At 46.5% G+C, this 20912-nt stretch overlaps 1 protein-coding gene across 3 annotated transcripts; it reads right to left on the reverse strand.

Annotated features, from left to right (window-relative positions):
- Positions 1 to 1955: 1955 nt before the first annotated feature.
- On the reverse strand, positions 1956 to 19687 carry LOC122443106. 3 transcript variants are annotated; one of them, XM_043470939.1, is made up of 5 exons: positions 18959 to 19687; positions 15193 to 15453; positions 6091 to 6156; positions 5100 to 5145; positions 1956 to 2009 (listed from the first exon to the last, which is right to left on the reverse strand). In XM_043470939.1, the coding sequence occupies exons 1-5, from the start codon at positions 19038 to 19040 to the stop codon at positions 2000 to 2002; spliced, it is 465 nt and encodes a 154-aa protein (XP_043326874.1). In that variant the 5' UTR covers positions 19041 to 19687; the 3' UTR covers positions 1956 to 1999. The 3 variants fall into 3 exon arrangements, 2 of the variants coding, with proteins under 2 accessions (XP_043326874.1, XP_043326873.1); XM_043470938.1 differs by having other exon boundaries at positions 6091 to 6186; XR_006269923.1 differs by lacking the exons at positions 1956 to 2009; positions 18959 to 19687 and adding an exon at positions 15529 to 16051 and having other exon boundaries at positions 2773 to 5145; positions 6091 to 6186.
- Between the last annotated feature and the right edge of the window lie 1225 nt (positions 19688 to 20912).

Here is a 20912-nt window from a genome sequence, read left to right on the forward strand (position 1 = left end):
ATGCCCAGCCCATACACCACCAGCAAGAGTCAGCTGAGGCCAGTTGCCGGCTGGACAGGTGACTCCACTAGAGATTGTCCCTTCTCTCTGCTGCTCCAAAGACTGGCAGGCTCCAGCTGCAGGGAGGTCAGATTCCCAGCAGATTCCAGGCTGAACAAAACCCAGGAAACACTCAAGGCTTCTGCTCTTCATCTCAAACATCTGGCACTGAGGCGAAAAATGGGGGCTCTGCAGTGGGAGTCACGCTTGTCCTCCAGCTCTTTCATTACCTAGCTGGAAGACCTCAGACAAGCAGCTTGACTGGTGTCTCAGTGTCCACATTTAACCTTGAGACAGGACCTGGCAGGTAGTGAAAGTGTTAGTCGTTTAGTTGTATCTAACTCTTTGCAACCCCATGGACTGCAGCCCACCAGGCTCCTCTGTCCGTGGAATTCTCCAGGCAAGAATACTGGAGTGGGTAGCCATTCCCTTCTCCAGGGGATCTTCCCAACCCAGGGATCAAACCCAGGTATCTTGCATTGCAGGCAGATTCTTTACCATCTGAGCCACCAGGGAAGCATTTGATGCTTGATAAATGGTGTTGAATGAATGACAAGGGTAAGGTAGGGTAGGTCTCATCAAACAGGCCCTTGGGGAAGGCTATGGGAACCTCTCCCCTTTGAGAAGAGACATATGGGATGGTGCTCTCTTCCTTACCACACCCATACACCATTTACTGCAGACCAGTTATCTTCCATCCATGAAGGCACTTTTCTGGATTTCCTCTTGGTGGGCGGGCACAAAATGGACAACCTAGCCTACAAGTAGGCATTATTCAGTCTTGTCTCCAGTGTCACCAGCCCAACTTCATTCAATACCTGCTCAAATGCATGTTAAAGACATAGGTCATAAGCAGAGCTGGAAACATAGATGAAAGACCCAGGCCTTGTCTGTACCAAGCTCATTGTTCAGTCCAAGGAGAGAAAACTAGTTATGATTCAAAGTCCTAGGTATAAAGCAGAAGCCTGGGGACTTCCTTCAGTGGTTAAGAATATAACTCCCGCCAAGGAATTCATCACCTTGGTCAATTAGAGCTTCCTTCACCGCCTCATATCCATGTAAGACCACAGTGGTCTGGGATGCAAGGTACAGAGTGTAGACAGGGCCATATTGTTTGGCCAACTGTAAAGAGATACAAACAACTATAAGGGCTATTGTGAAATCTCTCCATTATTAAGTAATGATTCACACGTAGCTTAGACCTTGCTCCATTAAGTTCCTTTCAGTAATTTAACTTGGGCTACAGTCATGGATTCATTCTTTCCTTCATCTATACATGCAACCATTGAGCAATATAAATATTCACTAAGCACTTATATTGTCAGACATTGTGCCAGGAACCCCACGCAACTTAGAGTCTAGTGGAAGTAACAGGCAGTAAAACAAACTATATTTGCAATACAAGCTGCACATGATTCCATGAAAGTGGTAAAGAATGTACTTATGCTAGATGATAATGGGAAAACTTAATAAAATAGATGAGAATTCTATGAGGAGGTAACATTTAAGATAAAACTAAAGATGAGAAGGAAACAGCAATGATAAGAGAAAGAGAGATTACTTAATAGGTATTAAAAAGAATGAAATCTATATATTTATGATAGCATTGTGTCAAGAGGAAAAATAGAATACTAAAACAGTTGCCAGCTAGAGATTGGTTTTCAAATGTGTTTTACATCCATGCATGTGAATTTAAAGTAGCCATTTGAAAGTACTTATGTGAAGATGCATGATGATGGTACGGAAACATGTTCAATGTTGGGAAACACCTTCAATCTTTCCCAGCATCAGCGTCTTTTCAAATGAGTCAGTTCTTCAAATCAGGTGGCCAAAGTATTAGAGCTTCAGCTTCAGCATCAGTCCTTCCAATGAATATTCAGGACTGATTTCCTTTAGGATGGACTGGTTTGATGTCCTTGCAGTCCAAGGGACTCTCAAGAGTCTTCTCCAACACCACAGTTCAAAAGCATCTAAATTAAATAGTTGAAAAAAAAATAAAATTACATTTAAAGATCAAAAAAAAAAAAAAGAATATACCTCCCAATCCAGGGGACATGGGTTTGATCCCTGGTCAGGGAGCTAAGACCCCACACGCCACAGGGCATCTAAGCCCACTCACTCTAGAGCCCAAGAAATGCAACTAGAGAGAAGCCTGTGCCCTGCAACAAAAGATCCCTCACTCCACAACTAAGGCTTGACACAACCAAATAAATAAATAAAATAGTGTTTTTTTAAAAATAATAATCAGTTCAGTTAAGTCACTCAGTCATGTCCAACTCTTTGCAACCTCACGGACTACAGCACACCAGACTTCTTCCTCATCCATAACCAACTCCCAGAGCTTGCTCAAACTCATGTCCATTGAGTCGGTGATGCCATCCAACCATCTCATCCTCTAATATACGTCCCCTGCTCCTCCTACCTTCAGTCTTTCCCAGCATCAGGGTCTTTTCAAATGAGTCAGTTCTTCAAATCAGGTGGCCAAAGTATTAGAGCTTCAGCTTCAGTCAGTCCTTCCAATGAATATTCAGGACTGATTTCCTTTAGGATTGACTGGTTTGATCTCCTTGCAGTCCAAGGGACTCTGAAGAGTCTTCTCCAACACCACAGTTCAAAAGCATCAATTCTTTGGTGTTCAGCTCTCTTTATAGTCCAACTCTCACATCCATATATGACTACTGGAAAAACTATAGCTTTGACTAGATGGACCTTTGTTAGCAAAGTAATGTCTCTGCTTTTTAATATGCTGTCTAGGTTGGTCATAGCTTTTCTTCCAGACGCTTGCTCCTTAGAAGAAAAATAATAATAAGCTTAAAAAAAAAAAAGGCAGAAGTTGGTGCCAAGTAGTCCCTGGAAACCTTGAATTGGGAGGGGTGGGGGAAGAGGATGGGAAAGGTGAGGCAAATCTTCACCTTTGAACAGATACTGGCAGAGAAGCGATTTGCCTGACAAATGATTCACAGTTAAATGAGAACTGAAGGAAGAGGACCTGGTGCCTCACGGCAGAAAAGGGGTAAGTCTGATGGTGAGAAAGGAAGAAAGTGCCTGTTCCAGGGATAGAGTGAAGAGACGCAGGGGCAAGGAGTGGAGACCCTAAGTGTCAGCAAGAGAGTGTGCTGGATCGGGAAGAGAGGCTGGAGCACCTGTCCGGGAGGCCAGGCATGGGAGATGGAGGTGGTGTGGAGATGCTGTTGGGAAACCACTGGAGGGCTGAGGTGAGCCTCTGTTGTTGTCATGGGGCTAAACAGAGACACGCTGCAAGAAAGACTGAAGACATAGAGAATGGACTTGTGGACACAGTGGGGGAAGGAGAGGCTGGGACAAATGAGAGAGTAGCATTGAGAGTGTATTACGTATATATACACACACTACCATGTGTAAAATAGATAGCTAGTGGGACACTGCTATACAACACAGGGGGCGTGGTGCTCTGTGATGACCTAGAGGGTTAGGATGGGGGGAAGTGGGAGGGAGGCATAAGAGGGTGAGGGTATATGTGTACTTACAGCTGATTCACATTGCTCTATGGTAGAGACGAACATATTATAAAGCAATCATCCTCCAATTAAAAATAAATTGAAAATAAAAATTGAAAGAAAGAAAGACTGCAGATGCAGGGAGCAGAGGAATCCTGGGAAATAAGCCCCAGGACTCTTAAGATATCCCAAGGAGAGCTTTGTTGTACAGGCAGAGGGGTGGTCAAGAGCTAAGCTGGCAGAGTCGGGGCAGCGGAGCCTCCACCACTGGTGGGTGGGGTAGCTTTTCCCCATCTGTCTCACAGTCTTGCTTTCTCTTAGATACTGAGCGACCGAACTGAACTGAAGATATTTCCATTCTCGTCTTAAGCATGATGTTATTATATTATCTTTAAAGATGTGGAAAAGTCCCCCACCCCCGTTTCCCACCAGCCCTACCCTGCTACACCGCTTCTGGTCACACACAGCGGGGTCCAGTCTTAAGCCAAGTGAAACCAGGCCACAAGAATCGAGGGGACCCCAGGGGACCTTAACATTAAAGGAAAAATAACAGCACATCAAGGCCTTCCCAAAGAGGCAGCCAAGTAAATGCTGAAGCCCATGCACATTTCTTGATGGAAGAGTTTCCTTGGGTGGGCCTGAGGGGAAAAATAAACAGAAAGGAAAATCAGCATTCAGGCAAGCCAAATGCAGGGAAAATGGCAGAGTTCCCTGTGAGATGGACCAGTGCATCCACAGCTCTCAAAGTCAGTCTGGATCCAAGGCTACAAGTGTCCCTGGTACCACAGGGGCTTCCCTTCAGCCGCCGGAATAGAGACAGGGGCACATCAGGAGCCAGCCCTGGCGACCGGTCCACGCTGGGGATTCAAGAACCAAGGGCACATGTTGTCCGCTGATGCCTGGACTTTGTGGATGTAGGGGGCGAGTGTGTGTGTATAAAATGGAGTTTGCCCATCTGCTGGTCAGGCCCATGAGCAACAACTGCGGCATCATTTTCTCTGAGTCCGCTGTAGCTTATTTAAGTCATCTGTCTGCTGGAATTTAGTTAAAATGAAATTTTAGTAGAATTCTTCATGTGGGCGCTGTGGTTAAACAGAAATTCCTTTTAGATGAAGTCTGGGGAGTGAGGCAAAATAAGCAGAAAGCTAGGGATGAGTAAGTCCAGGATGGTGCATGAGCCAGGTGGAGAGGATATCTACGTGGGAGAGTACAGGCCAAAGTCAAGGTGGTGGTGGCTTCCCCAGCCCTCAGCCCAGGGCGAGGCAGGCTTCCCTCTCACCATCCCACCACTGTTCTATAGGGAGTGCGTCTTCCTTCCAGAATTCTTGAGCATGACCGAACTTCAGCAATCATAGTCAAGCAATCCTTTCTGTCAAAATACAATTTCCTTTATTGGCTTTTTTTGTTTAAGACCTTTATTTGTTGGCTGCACTGTGTCTTCATACCGGCACGTGCTTTTCTCTGGTTGTGGCTCAGCAGCTGTCTCGAGAGGGCTTAGTTGCTCCGCAGCATGTATTAATAGCATCTTAGTTGCCTGACCAGGACTATAACCCAAGTCTCCTGCATTGGAAGGTGAATCCTTACCTTAGCAACCAGGGACGTCCTATTGTTTTCTTTTTAAACAGCACCACTGCTCATTAGAGATAAGTGAGAAAATACAGACAAGTGAAAAGAAGAAATGGTCAAATATCCATAATCTCACCTGTTTAAAATAATCACCAGTAACACCACGCTAGATAACTAAAATATCCCCCTATAAAAATAAAGATGTTAATTTTTTTTATAATTGGTATAACATTTTATACTATTAACACCAGGTTAGATAATTAGAATACCCTCCTCAGTAAATATATATATATATATATATGTATGTATACATGTTATTATATATAAGGAATATATTGTACTATATAAAATACATAATGTACTATATATTATATTATGTATAATATAATTATATATACACACACACCAAATGTAGTTTTTTCAAGCAAAAATGGGTTCATCCTGTTTATACTGTTTTTGTGATTTTTTTTCCTGCCTCTTACCTAACATTTTATGAGGCTATAGATATATTTCTCAACTTTAATGCCTGCATACATTCCTATTACCTGAATTACTCAGTTTATTTAACCAGTCCCTCATTGCTAAACGCTTATGTTATTCCAACTTTTTCTCTATTCATAAGAGTGTTGTAATGAACATTCATGCAGCTAAATATTCGCATAAATGCTTAATGCTTTTTTGGAATCCATTCCCAGAAGTCAAATTGCTTGCAGCTTTTTGATCTCCATATGTTGGGAAAATGAAACCCAGAGATTGGCCAAGAGTGCTACAAAAGGAATAAAAGTGGGGGGTGGTGGCAGAACAGACTGCCCAGGCCCAGAGCCCAGACCTGCTGGCTTCAGGTAGAGTGCTGTCTGCGCTGTAAGATGAGGAAGGGACGCACCAGATTCCTCTGACTGTCAGTGTCAGAGGAAGGGGGCCAGCTATGCACACGGAGGACACGATTGCACTACAGCTTCTTGGAAAAGCAAAGGCTCTGAATTTAGCGTCATCTGTGGGAGTTACTCACCTTCTAGAGTCCCAGGTCCCGGGTACTCTTGGGCTACTCGGTTACTCCTCACTTCACACCTCTGCCCTGAGAGTATTTGAAGAACAAGCCAATGGGCTCAGAACAGAAACACAAATTGTCAGATTTGTTAGAAAGCAGGACAGCAAGGAGATCAAACCAGTCAAGCCTGAAGAAAATCAACCCTGAATATTCATTGGAAGGACTGATGCTGAAGCTGAAGCTCCAATACTCTGGCCACCTGATGCGAAGAGCTAACTCATTGGAAAAGACCCTGATGCTGGGAAAGACTGAAGGCATGAGGAGAAGGGGACGAGAGAGGATGAGATGGTTGGATGGCATCACCGACTCGATGGACATGAGTTTGTGTAAGCTCTGGGAGTTGGTGATGGACTGGGAGGCCTGGCGTGCCGCAGTCCACGGGGTCAGACACGACTGACAGCCGAACAACAACAACAGGGTAAGATTCTTCCCACCCACCATCCCCCACCCCAACTTCCTAGTATAATTTATTTATTTTTCACAATTTTTAAAAAATTATTTATCTGTGGTTGTGCCGGGTCTTCGCTGCTGCACGCGGGCTTTCTCTAGTTCTAGTGAGCCAGAGCTCCTCTCTAGCTGCGGTGCCCAGGCTTCTGATTGTGGTGGCTTCTCCTGCTGCAGAGCACCAGCCCTAGGGTGCACAGGCTTCAGTCACTGGGGCCTGTGGGCTCTGTAGTTGCAGCTCACGGGCTTAGATGCTCCTCGGTATGTGGGATCTTGCAAACCAGGGGTAGAACCCATGTTCCCTGCATTGGCAGATGGACTCGTAACCACTGGTCGACCAGGGAAGTTTCCCTAGTACAATTTAAATTGAGCTGACTCCTTAAACTAGTAATCTTCCCCACCGAGGAGGGAGGTGGCTGGATAGGCAAGGGGTGCTGGTGCAGGCAACAGGTTTATAAAGAAATACTGGCGTGGGGAGGGCTTCCCAAGTGACTCAGTGGTAAAGAAGCTACCTGTCAAGCAGGAGATGCAGGTTTGACCCCTGGGATGGGAAGATCCCCTGGAGAAGGAAGTGGCAACCCAGTCCAGTATTCTTGCCTAGGAAATCCCGTGGACAGAGGAGCCTGGTGGGCTGTAGTCCACAGGGTCACAAAAGAGTCAGACATGACTTAGCAACTAAACAATGAAAGGTGAGGGGTATAGAAGAAAGGAGAGGGTGTGCAGTGAATCCACAGAGTGTTAACGCTAGGAGTGAGGAGAGAGGGTTCCAGTTCTGCCAATGTGCTGTGTGGCTTTGAAGAAGTTGCTTTCCTACCCTGGTCCTGTTCCTTCATCAGTTAACCAGGGACACCAGACCAGATGAGCTCTGCTATCCTTTTCTCTTTTAGCTGCTCCACTGCTTTCCTCCCTCACATGATAAGTTTATTTAGTTACCTGGTTTAGAACATTCCTTTTGTGACGACTGACAACCTTTTGTGTTTTCTGAATCTTACAGGTGAGTATTGATCCTACACTAATGGCATAGAAAGACTCCAAGGCAAACTTTGATGTTCTGATGAGAGTGTCAAAATCCTTCAGTCACCTCTTCTATAGCCACAAGCTCTGGTTTCTAACTGATCATGCCCCCTGAATCTAAAACCTAGCACATGGGAGCCTTTAGGAGAGAGGAATGTCCACCTCACATGTACTTGAATACTTTCCCACTTCTTCCTCCTTTCTGCAAGGCCTTTGGGTCACAAGGGACTAGGGAATTGACAGAGGGATTTCATGCAGCATGGCAGCCTAATCAAGGGTTATACCGAAAAGGATGCTAAGCCACTCCCATTCTCAACCATAAAGATTGCCATGTCTGCCCCAAAGAAGGAATGTAGGAAGCAGCAGTACCATGCTCTCTCTCGTTCCCTGACCTTCTGTATGAAAATCAGTATATTTGTTCCAGTTCCAGCTTTCCAAAGGGTTCCTGTGCCCTAGGATGGTGATACAGAAAACCAATTCTTTCAAGAAAAATGAGTTTAGGGAGAAGGAGCTGACTGGTGCTAAAAGAGCAGACCTGCACAGCACCAAAGCCTCCTAGCAGCACAGAGGCAAGGACTTCATCAACTCGCTTTTTACTCTTGGATGTGACTTATCTTCTCCAAGCCTTCCCTTGATGTTAATTTAAAATTTTCTTCTGTATCACATTTTGTTTTGAGGAGGTATGGTGGGTAATCACAGAAGCCATTGGCTCCAGGCCCCTATTTTTTCCACCAGGAAGATACTGGCTGGATCATCTATGGCTCGGAAATTGGAACTTCAAAGAGAATCCTCTATCTTCTGGTGACAAAAGATTTCGAAGCTGGTGCACATAGAAATGTTTGATATTTCCCCTCAATCTTTCCATGGAAATGAAAGTAAAGCAACTTTAAAATGGCTATTAGAGCTTCCCTAGTGGCTCAATGGTGAAGAATCTGCCTGCCAAGGCAGGAACCATGGGTTCGACCCTGAGCTGGGAAGATCCCACCTGTGGTGAAGCAACTAAGGCCGTGTGCCACACCTGTTGATCCCATGCTCTAGAACCCGGGAGCGTCAACTACTGAACCCACGTTGCCCAACTACTGAAGCCCCCGCCCTGGAGCCTGCGCTCCACAACGAGAGAAGCCACCACGATGAGGCCACACACCACAGCTACAACAGTAGCCCCCGCTTGCCGCAACTGGAGAAAAGCTTGAGCTGCAATGAAGACCCAGCACAGCTAAAAACAAAAATAAATTAATAAACAAATTTTGTTTGGAAAATAAAATGGCTATTAATATAGTGTTACCAAAAGAGTGTGTAGGGTCCAGTTGCTTGCCACTCAAAAGTCAATAAACAGGCCAGGTTGGTGGAAAGGAAAGTTTGCTTTATTTCAGATGCCAGCAACTTGTGGGGTGAGGAGGGCAGATGTCTGTCCAAAGGCTGATGGCCCCCCAGAAACCAGTGAGGCAAGAGCTTCTATAGACAAAAGGAAGGGGCTACATGGAGAAATAGCACAATCAGCTCTCACAGTCATCCTCAAATTGGTCATTGGTGGTCTGACCAGAGTCATCTTGATTGTTTTAGGTAGTTAATTGTCAGTTTCAGGGTCTTTTGTTTGTTCGAGGGTCCATTTGTTCTTTTAGGCCAGTTTTCAGAAATGTGGCACCTCATGTCCTGGGTATAGTCTGGTCATCATGTAGTTAACTTCTCCACCTGTGTGTTTTAGTATCTATAAGACAGCTCACAGGATATGGCTCAGAATATTAGCTATAGCCCTTGAGAAAGAACTAAAGGTCCTTGACTCTGCTAAACGATTACATTATTATTATCTAGTCTCCTTTGACTGTTTCCCTTGTTTCCACATTTCTCACTGCTCTGATTAAACTTGTTATTTGACTAAAGTTGTCCACAGACAAAAGGCGGGCAGAGGACATGGGTGGGGAACAAGGACCATAGGACCCCGCTCTGTTTCAGTAGAACTATTAGCGTATGGAGTAGGAAACCCCAGCAGGATCTCAAAGCAGGCTTCCTAGACCTGGGAGGAGGATGCAGCTCAGTTCATGGCTGTGTAATATATTGGACATGCCAAGATCTAGAACAGGAAAGCTGGAGCTCTACTTTTAGCCCTGCTTGTCATTCACTGAGAAAGTCACTTCCCCTCTCTGGTCCTCAGTTTCCCCATCTGTTACCTGCCCTGCCCACCCCAAAGGGTTTTGGGGGTGATCTAGTGAGAGGAAGGATGTGAATATGCATTGGAAAGCAGGCTCAAGAGCTAAATAAGTGGAAGGGGTGATTGTTTGTTTTCCTAAGTGGAGTTGTCTCTTTGCCATCACCGCTGGAGAGCTATTTGGACAGTAAGTATTTGGCCTCTGAACTTTCACTCTGCATTGGAGCAGCGTGGGTGGCAGGAATGTGGGCGGGGGGCAGGGAGATCAGAGTTAGCAAGCATGGGCCTCAGCCTAGGACTTGGCCAGGTTTCTAGGGGAAAAAAAAAAAAAGCCTGAAGTAGCTCTTTGTAATCATGAAGACCACACTTCTATGATTGTTTTGAACGTTAGAGTCTGAAGAAAAGCTTTAGAGGACAGATCACGATGGACAACAATAGCATTACTCATTCAACCAAGGCTGCATGGATCACATGAAATGGAAAATAGAAAAAAATTTCTGAATGATTCAACACTCTTCTTCCTTCTAACATGTACACACATGCGGGCGCAGAGGCAACTGCATCCATCATGATTCAAATAGCAGTTTGGGGACTTCCTTGGTGGTCCAATGGTTAAGAGTCTGCCTTGCAATGTAGAGGACTCGGGTTCGATCCCTGGCCAGGGAACTAAGATCCCATGTGCCACAGAGCAACTAAGACTGTGTGAAGCAAGAAAGATCCCTCATGATGCAACGAAGTGTTACAAATAAGATCCAAAGCAGCCAAATAAGTAAATATTTTTTAATAAATAGCAGTTTGAATTCTTCCCTCTTTGCACCTAGTCAGAGCCTTTCCAGTCTTTAAAGGTCTTCCAAATTCCTTTGTCATTTTATACTCTGTGCCAAGCATAGTATCTGCCAATCAGTAAGTTCCTGATCAATGAAGTACCAACCAATCTGGGGTGTACGGTTACAGAAATGATCCACAATGAATCATACCTCTCTGAGTCCATGTCCTTGTATATCTTCTACATTGACTCTGGGCTTGGCCACATAATTCGCTTTGGCACCGATGGGACCTTAACAAACATGATACAACACGGGCTTGAAAAGCACATCAGAACACACACACCATATGAAGAAGCCTGAGCCAGGCTGCTAGAGATGCACAGTCAACAGACAGCTCCAACCACCGTTCATGTGAATGAGGCAGTTTTAGAACCTCCTGTTCCTACCAAGCCACCAGATGGCTCCAGCCAGACAATGTCAGAAGAAGACTTGTCCTGCTGAGCTGAGTTCAAGTTGCTAACTGGCCCATAGAATCAAAAGAAAAAGTAATTGTAGTTTTAAGCCACTGATTTTTGGGTTGGCATGTTATACAGTAAGAGATAATTGAGATACTACTTCTTTGTAAATATATGTGTGTATATATATATATGACTTTAGATCAATAATGGTAGACAAGTTACATCCCATCTATCAACTTTATTGATTGGTAGTGTCTTTCTAGAAGGCTGTGTTGAGAAGAATTTGAGGACAACCTGGTGGAAAAGAAAGCCAAGATTCTAGCAATGTGTGCAAAGAACATGTGTGGGCATAGAAGCAATATGTCTGCCTTAGATGTGCCATCCTTCTTCCATATTATCAGTCAGTGGTCAGTGAGTAAGGAAAGCAGAATCATCAAAGTTAAATGTTAAATGGGCCAATTGAAAAGGGGATTTTCCAATGAATTAGGTAACATTTCCTGGGAACAGTGATGGTGAAGGCAGAACTTGGAGTGAACTCAACCAGACATTATTCAGGGCCAGCCTCCGGGCCACAGACTGGTACCTCCTGTCAGATTAGTGGTGGCATGAGATTCGAAATAAAGTACACAATAAAAGTAATGCTCTTGAATTATCCTGAAACCATCCCTCCACCTCCACCCCCATCCGTGGAAAATTGTCTTCCATTAAACTTGTCCCTGGTGCCCAAAAGGTTGGGGACCACTGCTATCACCAGGGAACGCAATTCTGTGACTAAGGAAAGCCACGATTTGGGACTCTAGCTGGCAACTCAGGTTTGCCTGGAGCAGTCCCAAGTGACTTTACTAGCGCCACAGACGTCTTCACCAGCTTCACAGGTCCAGAAGTTCAGTGTTGGTAAAGCATCTGGAACTGCTTGGTCTCTTGGGAGGAAACCAACAAGAACCACATTTGTGAGACACTGACAGCAAAATAAAATGTGAGGACTCTCTGAGGGTATAATGAATCTTATCTGCTCCCAAGACTAAATTAGTCATCACAAAGACTCAGTCCCATGAAGAGGATGGAATGAGAGGGAAGTAAGTGGGAAGGCTCAGAGTGAATATTTCACACGAGTCAGAAAAGGCGGATGAAATGCCTCTGTCTCACAACAGTGCCCTCTCCCCGGCAGTGGGAAAACCGCAGACTCTCCGGTCCAGAGCCTGTCTCCCTTGAGAATAGCAGGAGGCACATTGACAGCTTGGAGACAGGGATTCCTCTTCCAACATCTCTGCAGATCCCATTCCTTCTGGGAGACATGCTTCCCCAGACTGGTGAAGCTGTTGCTACTGTTTTACTCAGAAGCACCTTATGGGAATTCAACCTTTTTTTTTTTTTTAATAATGATTATTTACTTATTTCTTTCTGGCTGTGCTGGGTCTTCATTGCTGTGCCTGGGCTTTCTCTAGTAGCAGACAGTGGGGGCTACTCTTCTTTGCGGTGCACGGGCTTCTCGTTGCAGTGGCTTCTTTTGTTGTGGAGCAAAGCTCCAGGTGTGCCGGCCCCAGTAGCTGTGGCCCACGGACTTAGTTGCCTTGGGGCCTGGGGATCTTCCCTGACCAAGTATTAAACCCCTGTCCCCTGCAATGGCAGGTGGATTCTTAACCACTGGACCACCAGGGAAACCCTGGGAATTCAACCTTAATTAGAGTTTGTTTTCTCAAGTTTCTATCATTGACCCTTGATTTATAAGGCATCTTACCCCCTTCAAAGATTTCTACTTAATGCGTTGATTTTGTCCATCCATCCATCCATTCATCCACTATTTCACCTGTTTATCCTGTGAATACTTAAAATACACTCAGGAGCTAGGAGACCCAAAGAGAAATGAGGCATGAGCCCTTTAGGGGGTCACAGAGGTGGGAAAGGAGACAAGAATTTAGGAGCAAGATCAGTCTTAGACAAGTCCAGGGAAGACATGAGGGTACTCTGGCCAAGTCTGAGCAGAGGTGATTGGGAAGATGGGGCAGTTATCAGAGAGAGGGAATGTTAGAGAGAGAAATTGGATAGTGACTATCTAGTAGGTGGGAGTGAGGTGAAGGAGGAGGAGACCAGAACAATAAAAATGACTGTTAACTACTAAGTAGAGTTAAGTAAGTTAGTGTCATCACCATTATTATTATTAATAGCTGGTGTTTATTGAGCACGTGCACCACGCCCGCTACTATCCTGAGCCCTTTATAGGCACAAATTCAATTAATCCTCACAAACCAGCAAGACAGGAACTATTATGATGTCCATATTTCAGATGAGGAGGTGGAGGCACAGAAAAATAGGTCACTTGTCCAAGGTGACACTCAGGGGTGGAATGACCCTTAGGAGTCCAGCTCAGGGTTCACAGAGAGAAGAAATATAAGAGGAAGATACACAGAAAGGCTTGGGAAATGTGCAATTTGGGAGGCCTGGACCATTCCAGTGGACCCTCCCATAGGGAGGTGTGTGTATAGGACAGAATCCGGGGAGAGTATCTGTGCTGGAAACATAAACTTAGCCACCGTCAGTGTCCACAGACAGTGGGGGAAGCCACGGGCGTGCTGCGGAATGTCAAGGGCAGGGCTGAGGGCAAAGCCTGAGAGAGGCCCCAAGGGTGAAGGAGCATTTGGAGGAAGAGGAGACTGGTGGGGACTATGGAAGAGAATGAGTCAAGAGTCAGAATATGAACCGGGAACAGAGGGCTTCACAGAGCATGAGGTGGTGAAGAGATTCAAAAAAGAGGCCATGTCTTCTGAGTCCCAAACCACCAGAGAGCCGGAGAATGAGGCCTGGAAGCAGCTAGTAGACTGAACATTCAGAAGGTGTGACAACTAGTGACCTTGACAAGCACAGGTTTCAGTGGCATGAACTCCAGCTCCCCAAACACCTGGATCAGTGGTTCTCAAAGGCTGGTGCAGGAAAACCTCCCGGCAGTTTATTAAAATGCAGATTCCTGAGAACTAACCCCAGAGAGCTGGATTCAAAAGGCTTGAATTTGAGCCCTGGAGTCTGAATTTTTAACAAGTCCCACCTCCCAACCCCCATCCCCAGGTGATTCTGATTTGGTTGGATCACAAGCTATATTTTGACAAGCACTGTCCTGAAGACACAAGCATTTCCTTTCCCACCTGCCCCAGCTTCTGGCTTCCTGTTAAATGAACCATAATCTCCTGGGAGACCAACGCTGTGAGTGACCAACCTTTTCAGTTCACGCCTTCCCATGGGGGATTGCCCCACAGACCTTCGTGGCATAAAACATATTTCAACACTGTAATCAGTAAAACTTTCATACATACCACACACATGCACATTCCTAGGCATACACAGAATAAAGAGAAACATTTGTCTCAGAGACTTACAAGCAAATAAATATAAATACAGAGGACTAATTCAATAAAGGAGAGGAGGAAACTATTATACAATTTAAAAAAAAAAGGCAATACTCAAGTGACTCAACTACCACCAGAGAAAGCACATAAATGAGGTTGAATTGTGTGTGTCTGTTGCTCAGTCCTGTCCAACTCTTTGTGACCCCATGGACTGGAGTCCATCAGGCTCCTCTGTCCATGGGATTTCCCAGGTAAGAATACTGGAGTGGGCTTCCATTCCCTTCTCCAAGGGAACGTGGGTCTTCTGCATTGCAGGCAGATTATTTACCATCTGAGCCACCAGGGAAGTGATGAATGAGGTTATAAACATTTATATTTACTCCTTTTTTTTTTTTTGGCTGCCCTGGGTCTTTGTTGTGGCATGTGGTCTCCAGAGTGGGCGGGCCTTTAGTTGCCCCGAGGTATGTGGCATCTTAGTTCCCTGACGAGGGAGCGAACCTATACATTGCAAGGCAGATTCTTAACCATTGGGCTTCCAGGGAAGTCCCTATATTTACTTTTATAATACATTTATATTTCCTCTTAGGAAATAGGAGCCAAAGGAACACAGAGGAAGGGGTAACAAATTCAGCTTGGAGGACATGGTTAAGGCATCCTTGAGAAGGTGATGTTTTAGTTAGGCTTGGAAGGGTAAACAAGAATTCCCAAGGAAGAAAGGAAAAGAATTCCAGGCAGAGGAATAGCAAGTGTGAAAGTAGGGAGGCAAGAAGGAGCACAGTGTTTCCAGGAAAGGTAAGGAGATTAGCATGGCTGGAACAGAGAAAAGAGGGTGGAAGGAGGGAGAAGCAGATGGAATAACAGTGAACTAGGGTGGAAAGCGACCCTGGGCCACTCACCCTTTGGAGGCTCTTTGATGCATGCTATGGAATGTGCCCTTGATCTTGGAAGAAATGGAGAACCGTGTGGTTTTTTCAGTAGGGGCTCTGTCTGTAGTTTCCTGGAGCTGAGGATATGACAGTGGGGAAGCTGGCAGATCTCTTCCCTTCCATCTAGTACAGCATCCAATAGAAGGGAGGTCTCTAGTAGAAACAGAATCCTGAATTCACATGGCCCTTGCAGACACAGCTTCTGAGTGTGCTTCTCCTGGGCTGTGGAACCTGAAGAACATCATTTGGGAGATAAACCATGGGGAATGAGGTGAGAGAAAAAGGGGTAGGGTGGGGGGAAATTACCCTTAACTCCAATTCCCCAAATGGACAAAAGAGAAGTATGAGGTCTCTTTCTCTAAACACGGATTTTAAATAATCACAAAAAATCAAGTTTAGTTTCTGCAGAATGGCTGGGGGAGGAGAACCAAAAATGATCAAAGAGCAACAAAGCAGAAAAAACAAGCAGAGGAGGAAAGAATATAAAAACAGGAAGTCAGTGGGCAGCAGTTCCCCATGAGGTCATTGGCACAGCCCCCAGGGGCTGATTCTCTGGAGGTTATGGGGTGGTGGCTGGGAGAAAGCAGGGGTACAACCCTTTCTCACAGCTGTGGGCACTAGAGCAGGCCAGAACATGGGGTCAATGCCAGACACACCTGGGAAATTCCATAAATTATTTCTGTGTGGACTGGAGGAGGGGTAGTCTCCAAGCTGCCCAGCTGAGCCTTGGGTGAAGCAGGAGGCAGCGGCTGAATTCAGGTCAGAAGCTGAGCCCTGTGTCTGGCAGGTCTCTGCGACTCTGGGCAAGAGCGTCTACCTCTGTAGGCCTGTTTCCTCATCCAGGATTCAGTGTGGTTGGCCAAGAGGACACTTGAAAATCCAGCTGTATACCCTGGTGTGAGCTGTGACCAGGAAGAGTGTTTTATTTTTCTAATTTACACCCAAACACCATTCTGCCAGCCAAAGCCAGAGCCACAGGGCTGTGACCACTTAGAGAGGCGCCTTTTTCTTACTCATATGTAGGCGCTTCATGGGCTGATGGTTGCCCTGACTGGGGGTGTGGACGGAGGTGCAGTGGACTAGCTTGAAACAATTGGCTAGGGCCACCCCACGGAGGGTCCTGGATGCATGCCGAGGAAATTGGACATAGACTTAAAGGGAATGGAAAGTAAATTTGCTCCAGCTCACAGGCCTCCCACCAAGCTCTTTTCCTGGTCCTGCTCATTGGAGAAGCTGTGCTGTGACTGTCACTTACCTCCTAAAACAACAGACTGCCTCAGCCACCCTTGGGTCATTTTTGGGTTTGGGCATGACCTTTATTATGTCCCCCATCATTGGAGAAACTGAAATAGCCCCTGGACACATGTCCACCCTGACCTGTACTCACTGAGTCTGGCCTCAAAGCTGCCCAGGGGGCCCAGCTACACAACCCATAAGTTCCGTTCAGTTCAGTCACTCAGTCACATCTGACTCTTTGTGACCTGTAAGTACAAGAGAGTTAATGCCCCACAGGGTGAATTTTGACCAACAAGAGACCCAAGACAGGGAGGAAGCAACAGAGATTCCTAACTCTTCTCCCGAGCAGACTGTTCCGGGGTGCAGTGACTTCACATGGTCTTCCAGAAACATTCAGCATGGCTGAGCCGTCTGTTCAATTTCTCGTGGTGCCACAGTCAGTTCAGTAATGGACCACTTTGCATTCGCTTTGCTTTTTGTCTGCCCCACGTCCTAATTCTCTCAGTCTCTGCCCTGGCATTAACTCACCTCCCCATAAAGCTTTGGCATGTCAGCTTTGCCTCTTGTTTTTCATAGGAAAAATGAGCTTAGGTGAGAGCTCCCGGTAACAACTGGTACTGCCCTCTTGCTGTTAGTATATGACTTCTCCTGTGCCTGCGTGTGTTGAAACAAACTCATCCTTGTTATAGCCATTTGGGCTACAGAATCAGAAGAGCATGGAGCCAAGCAGCTGAGCTGTGCCCAGTCGCTGAGTTGTGTCAGACTCTTTGCAATCCCATGGACTGTAGCCTTCCAGGCTCCTCTGTCCCTGAGGGTTCTCCAGGCATGAATACTGGAGTGGGTTGCCATGCCAGGGGATCCTCCCAACCCAGGGATCGAACCCAGGTCTCTGGAACTTCAGGCAGATTCTTTACCATCTGAGCCACCAGGGAAGTCCAAGAATACTGGGGTGGGTAGTCTATCCCTTCTCCGAGGGATCCTCCCAACCCAGGAATTGAACCAAAGTCTCCTGCATTGCAGGCGGATTCTTTACCAGCTGAGCTCCCAGGGAAGCCCAGAGTCAGAGTGCGGCTGGCATCATTGCTCATTAGTTTCATACATAAACTTGGGTGGTGACTTGACTTCTTTCCATCTCAACTTCCTCTTTCATGAGCTAGAGATCACAAAACTTACTTCATAGTGTTGGGGATGATTAAACGAACTGAGATGAGGTATGCAGAATATTTAGCATATTGCTGGACACACAGAATGAGCTCAGACAGTGCTGTTTTTGTTACAACGATTAGGGCAATTGAAGAGCAGGCACCCAGGAGGCCTGAGTCAGTGCCCAGCAACAGCATCTCAGAGAGGGACACACTCAGCCCGAGGTAGGGGCACGGCTGTGATGCCAAGGCCAGCCTGAAGACTTCCCGGACGAGATTCTGAGCATGAGGATTCTCTGCTCTTTGAACATGGAGAGCGACTTGAACATTACTCCAAGCCCCCTCTCGCCATTCATTTCATCTCCAGGCAGCACATGCCCATTGGCTACCCACTCTGACCTCGGCCCTGAGCACATCCACCCATTCCTCACCCTGAGTGCTATTTCTGCTGCTGCTCCTGCCTCCGTTTGACCCTCAGAAAGGACAGGCTTCTTGCCTGGCTCGTGTCCACTTGGGCCTCAGTCTTGGAGACTGAAGGCGAGATTTGGCAGGAGGCGAGGCCAGGGGTAACCTAGGACAGAGGCTTTCACTGCCCATAGAAGCCTCCGACGCCAGCTCGGATGTCAACAGCTCAACCTCAAGGTCACTGTCACATTTGCTCAGCAGTGCTGCTGCTGGGGGCCCTGCGTCTACTTTTCATGCTCCACCGCTGAGTGATAACAGACCACGGATAGGGTGGGGAGAAGAAGGGGAAGGGGCTTCTCCCCCTCCCTCACCCCCACATCTGAAGCTGAGTGCTTAGGAGTGAGGGACCTGAGACAGATTTGAGAAAGGGCTACAATAGGTTTTATTTTGCTTTGTTTCATTTTATTTATTTATTTGGCTGTGTTCGGTCTTAGTTGCACCATTTGGGATCTTTCGATGTGGCCCACAGACTACCTAGTTGTGGCAGGCAGCTTCAGGAGTTATAGCACTAGGGCTTTCTATGTGTGACACGGACTCTGAGGGCAAAGGCTCAGGATTTGTGTTTCGTGTGCTTACCTGCTCCGAAGCATGTGGGATCCTAGTTCCCCAACAAGATCAAACCAGTGACCCCTGCATTGCAAGGTGAATTCTTTGCACTGGACCACCAGGGAAGTCCCTGTTTCATTTTTTCATGATGGGGGAGCTTGCAGGTGGAAAGAGCCAGAAAAGTGGGGAGAGATGAAAGCTGGTAGAGCGAAGCCCCAGAGGAACCCTGGGAGGAGCTGAAGGCTCTGGAAGCCAGGACAAAGGCAAAGAGAATCTGGTCTCCATAGAGTGAGACACCTCTGCTCTCTGACATTACTGGGAGGGTGTGGGGGTGCAGACATAAATACTTTTGTGGGAGGGAAGCTGGAAGTTGGGGGGTTTCATGGTGCACGGCCTCAGTTTTCTCTGAGAATTAGGCAGCAAAGCCATCTGCTGACAAGGGGAGTCAGGATGGAATGAGATGGTAGTGGTGAGGATCTAGAACGGTCAACCTGGAGAAGGGACAGGATACTTTCTATAGACATAGCGAAGGAGGGCTCAGAGGCACTGAAGGCTGAATTCATGATTTCCTCTTCAGAGCATCCAGCAGTAGAAAGATTTCAGTCACCAGCAGGCCATCCCCATGTGCTATCTCTGCCTCCTCTCCCCTCTAGGGTCAAGTGACTGGCTCCGTGGCCAGCTTGGGTGCTGCAGGAGCAGATGGCAAGGGAGGCAGTCCTGCCCCTCTGGCGATGATGGATCTCCTGGGGCCCAGTGTTCCAGAAGCAGCATGCAGCCAAGCCAGGGTGGAACCGCCTGTTGCCTGGAGTACACAGGCTCTTTAGACGCTAGGATGTAGATCTCAGCCTGTCAATCAAACACTGTTCATGAGATGTCACTCCCCTGCGTCTCCAAGCACCAACACATAGACAAGAAATCCTACCAAGCTTCCCCAGTGCCAAGGCCAACTTCACTAAAAGGGGCTTGTCCAGAGGTTTTATTAACTGATGTATATACTTAGTTATTCAGTTGTGTCTAACTCTGTAACCCCATGGACTATAGCCCTCCAGGCCCCTTTGTCCATGGGATTCTCCAGGCAAGAATACTAGAGTGAGTTGCTGTTTCCTCCTCCAGGGGATCTTCCCTATCCAGGGACTGAATCCATAACTCTTATTTCTCCTGCATTGGCAGGCAGATTCTTTTACATAACTGACTGTATCTTTGTTTCCACAGATTAGCTGTTTCCCAAAACTCCCCAGGTGGTGAAGAGAGCTAGAGGCCAGGGTAACTTGAAAACATGTTTTCTGGCAGAGGATTATTGGCAGAGCAACCAAACTGGGGCCACTTATTGTCCTTACATGTAAAGTAGCTCAGCGCTCAGCCCTGGCCTACCTTCTGGAAATGCCATGAGCTCACAGATGTCAACCAAGAAGCTTAGCCTCCTAGGAGAGGGATGAGCCATGTGAATTCACTGCATACTCACTTTTTTTTTTTTAAACCTCGTTGAATTTTGTTGATCCACTTATCTGAAGGAATAAATAGGGACTTCCCTGGTGGTCCAGTGTTTAAGAATCTGCCTGTTAATACAGGGGACACAGGGTTCGATCCCTGACCCAAGAACTAAGATCCCACATGCTGCGAGGCACCTAAGGCAGCTGAGTCCTTGAGCCACAACTACTGAGCCCCGGCGCCCTAGAGCCTGCACGCCACAACAAGAGAAGCCACCGCAGTAAGAAGCCTGCTCTCTACAATGAGAGAGAGCCTGCGCAGAGCAACAAAGAACTGGTGCAGCCAAAAATGAGAAATGATAAATAAATAAAAGGATACAGAGCTGAAAACAAAAGCCATGGCCCCCCTCCCCACCACACTCCCATATATCCAAAATATGCTGTTTTTTATCTTCAGGTTCTGCTGTTCATCCCTTTTTCTGTTTTGGCGGAGTTGAAACACTGTTCTACACTGATCTTTTGAAGGTCACCATCTCGTGGTAGAAGAGGGTAACTGCCCATTAATGCTCTGCTGAAATAATTCATTATTTCAACAAGTACTGTATCTGTTGAGAGTCCACTCTCTATCAGGCGCTGTCTAGTAACTGCAGCCATCTCCTTATATTAAAAATAAGAGTCTGCTTATATGGTGGGAAACTCACTGGGACAGATGATAGCAGTCATTCCAGACCATCCATAACAGCTGCATCATAGGAACCCAATAACCTCCCTCTTCACTGAAATCTCACTGAGACTCTTGGAAGCTGAAAGGAGCCTGATGGAACTAGACTGCCTGGGGCTGCAGAATCCATTCCAGGTGCAACAAACGTGACCT

This window comes from Cervus canadensis, chromosome 6, assembly GCF_019320065.1.
Source record: "Cervus canadensis isolate Bull #8, Minnesota chromosome 6, ASM1932006v1, whole genome shotgun sequence".
Classification (NCBI taxonomy): Eukaryota; Metazoa; Chordata; class Mammalia; order Artiodactyla; family Cervidae; genus Cervus; species Cervus canadensis.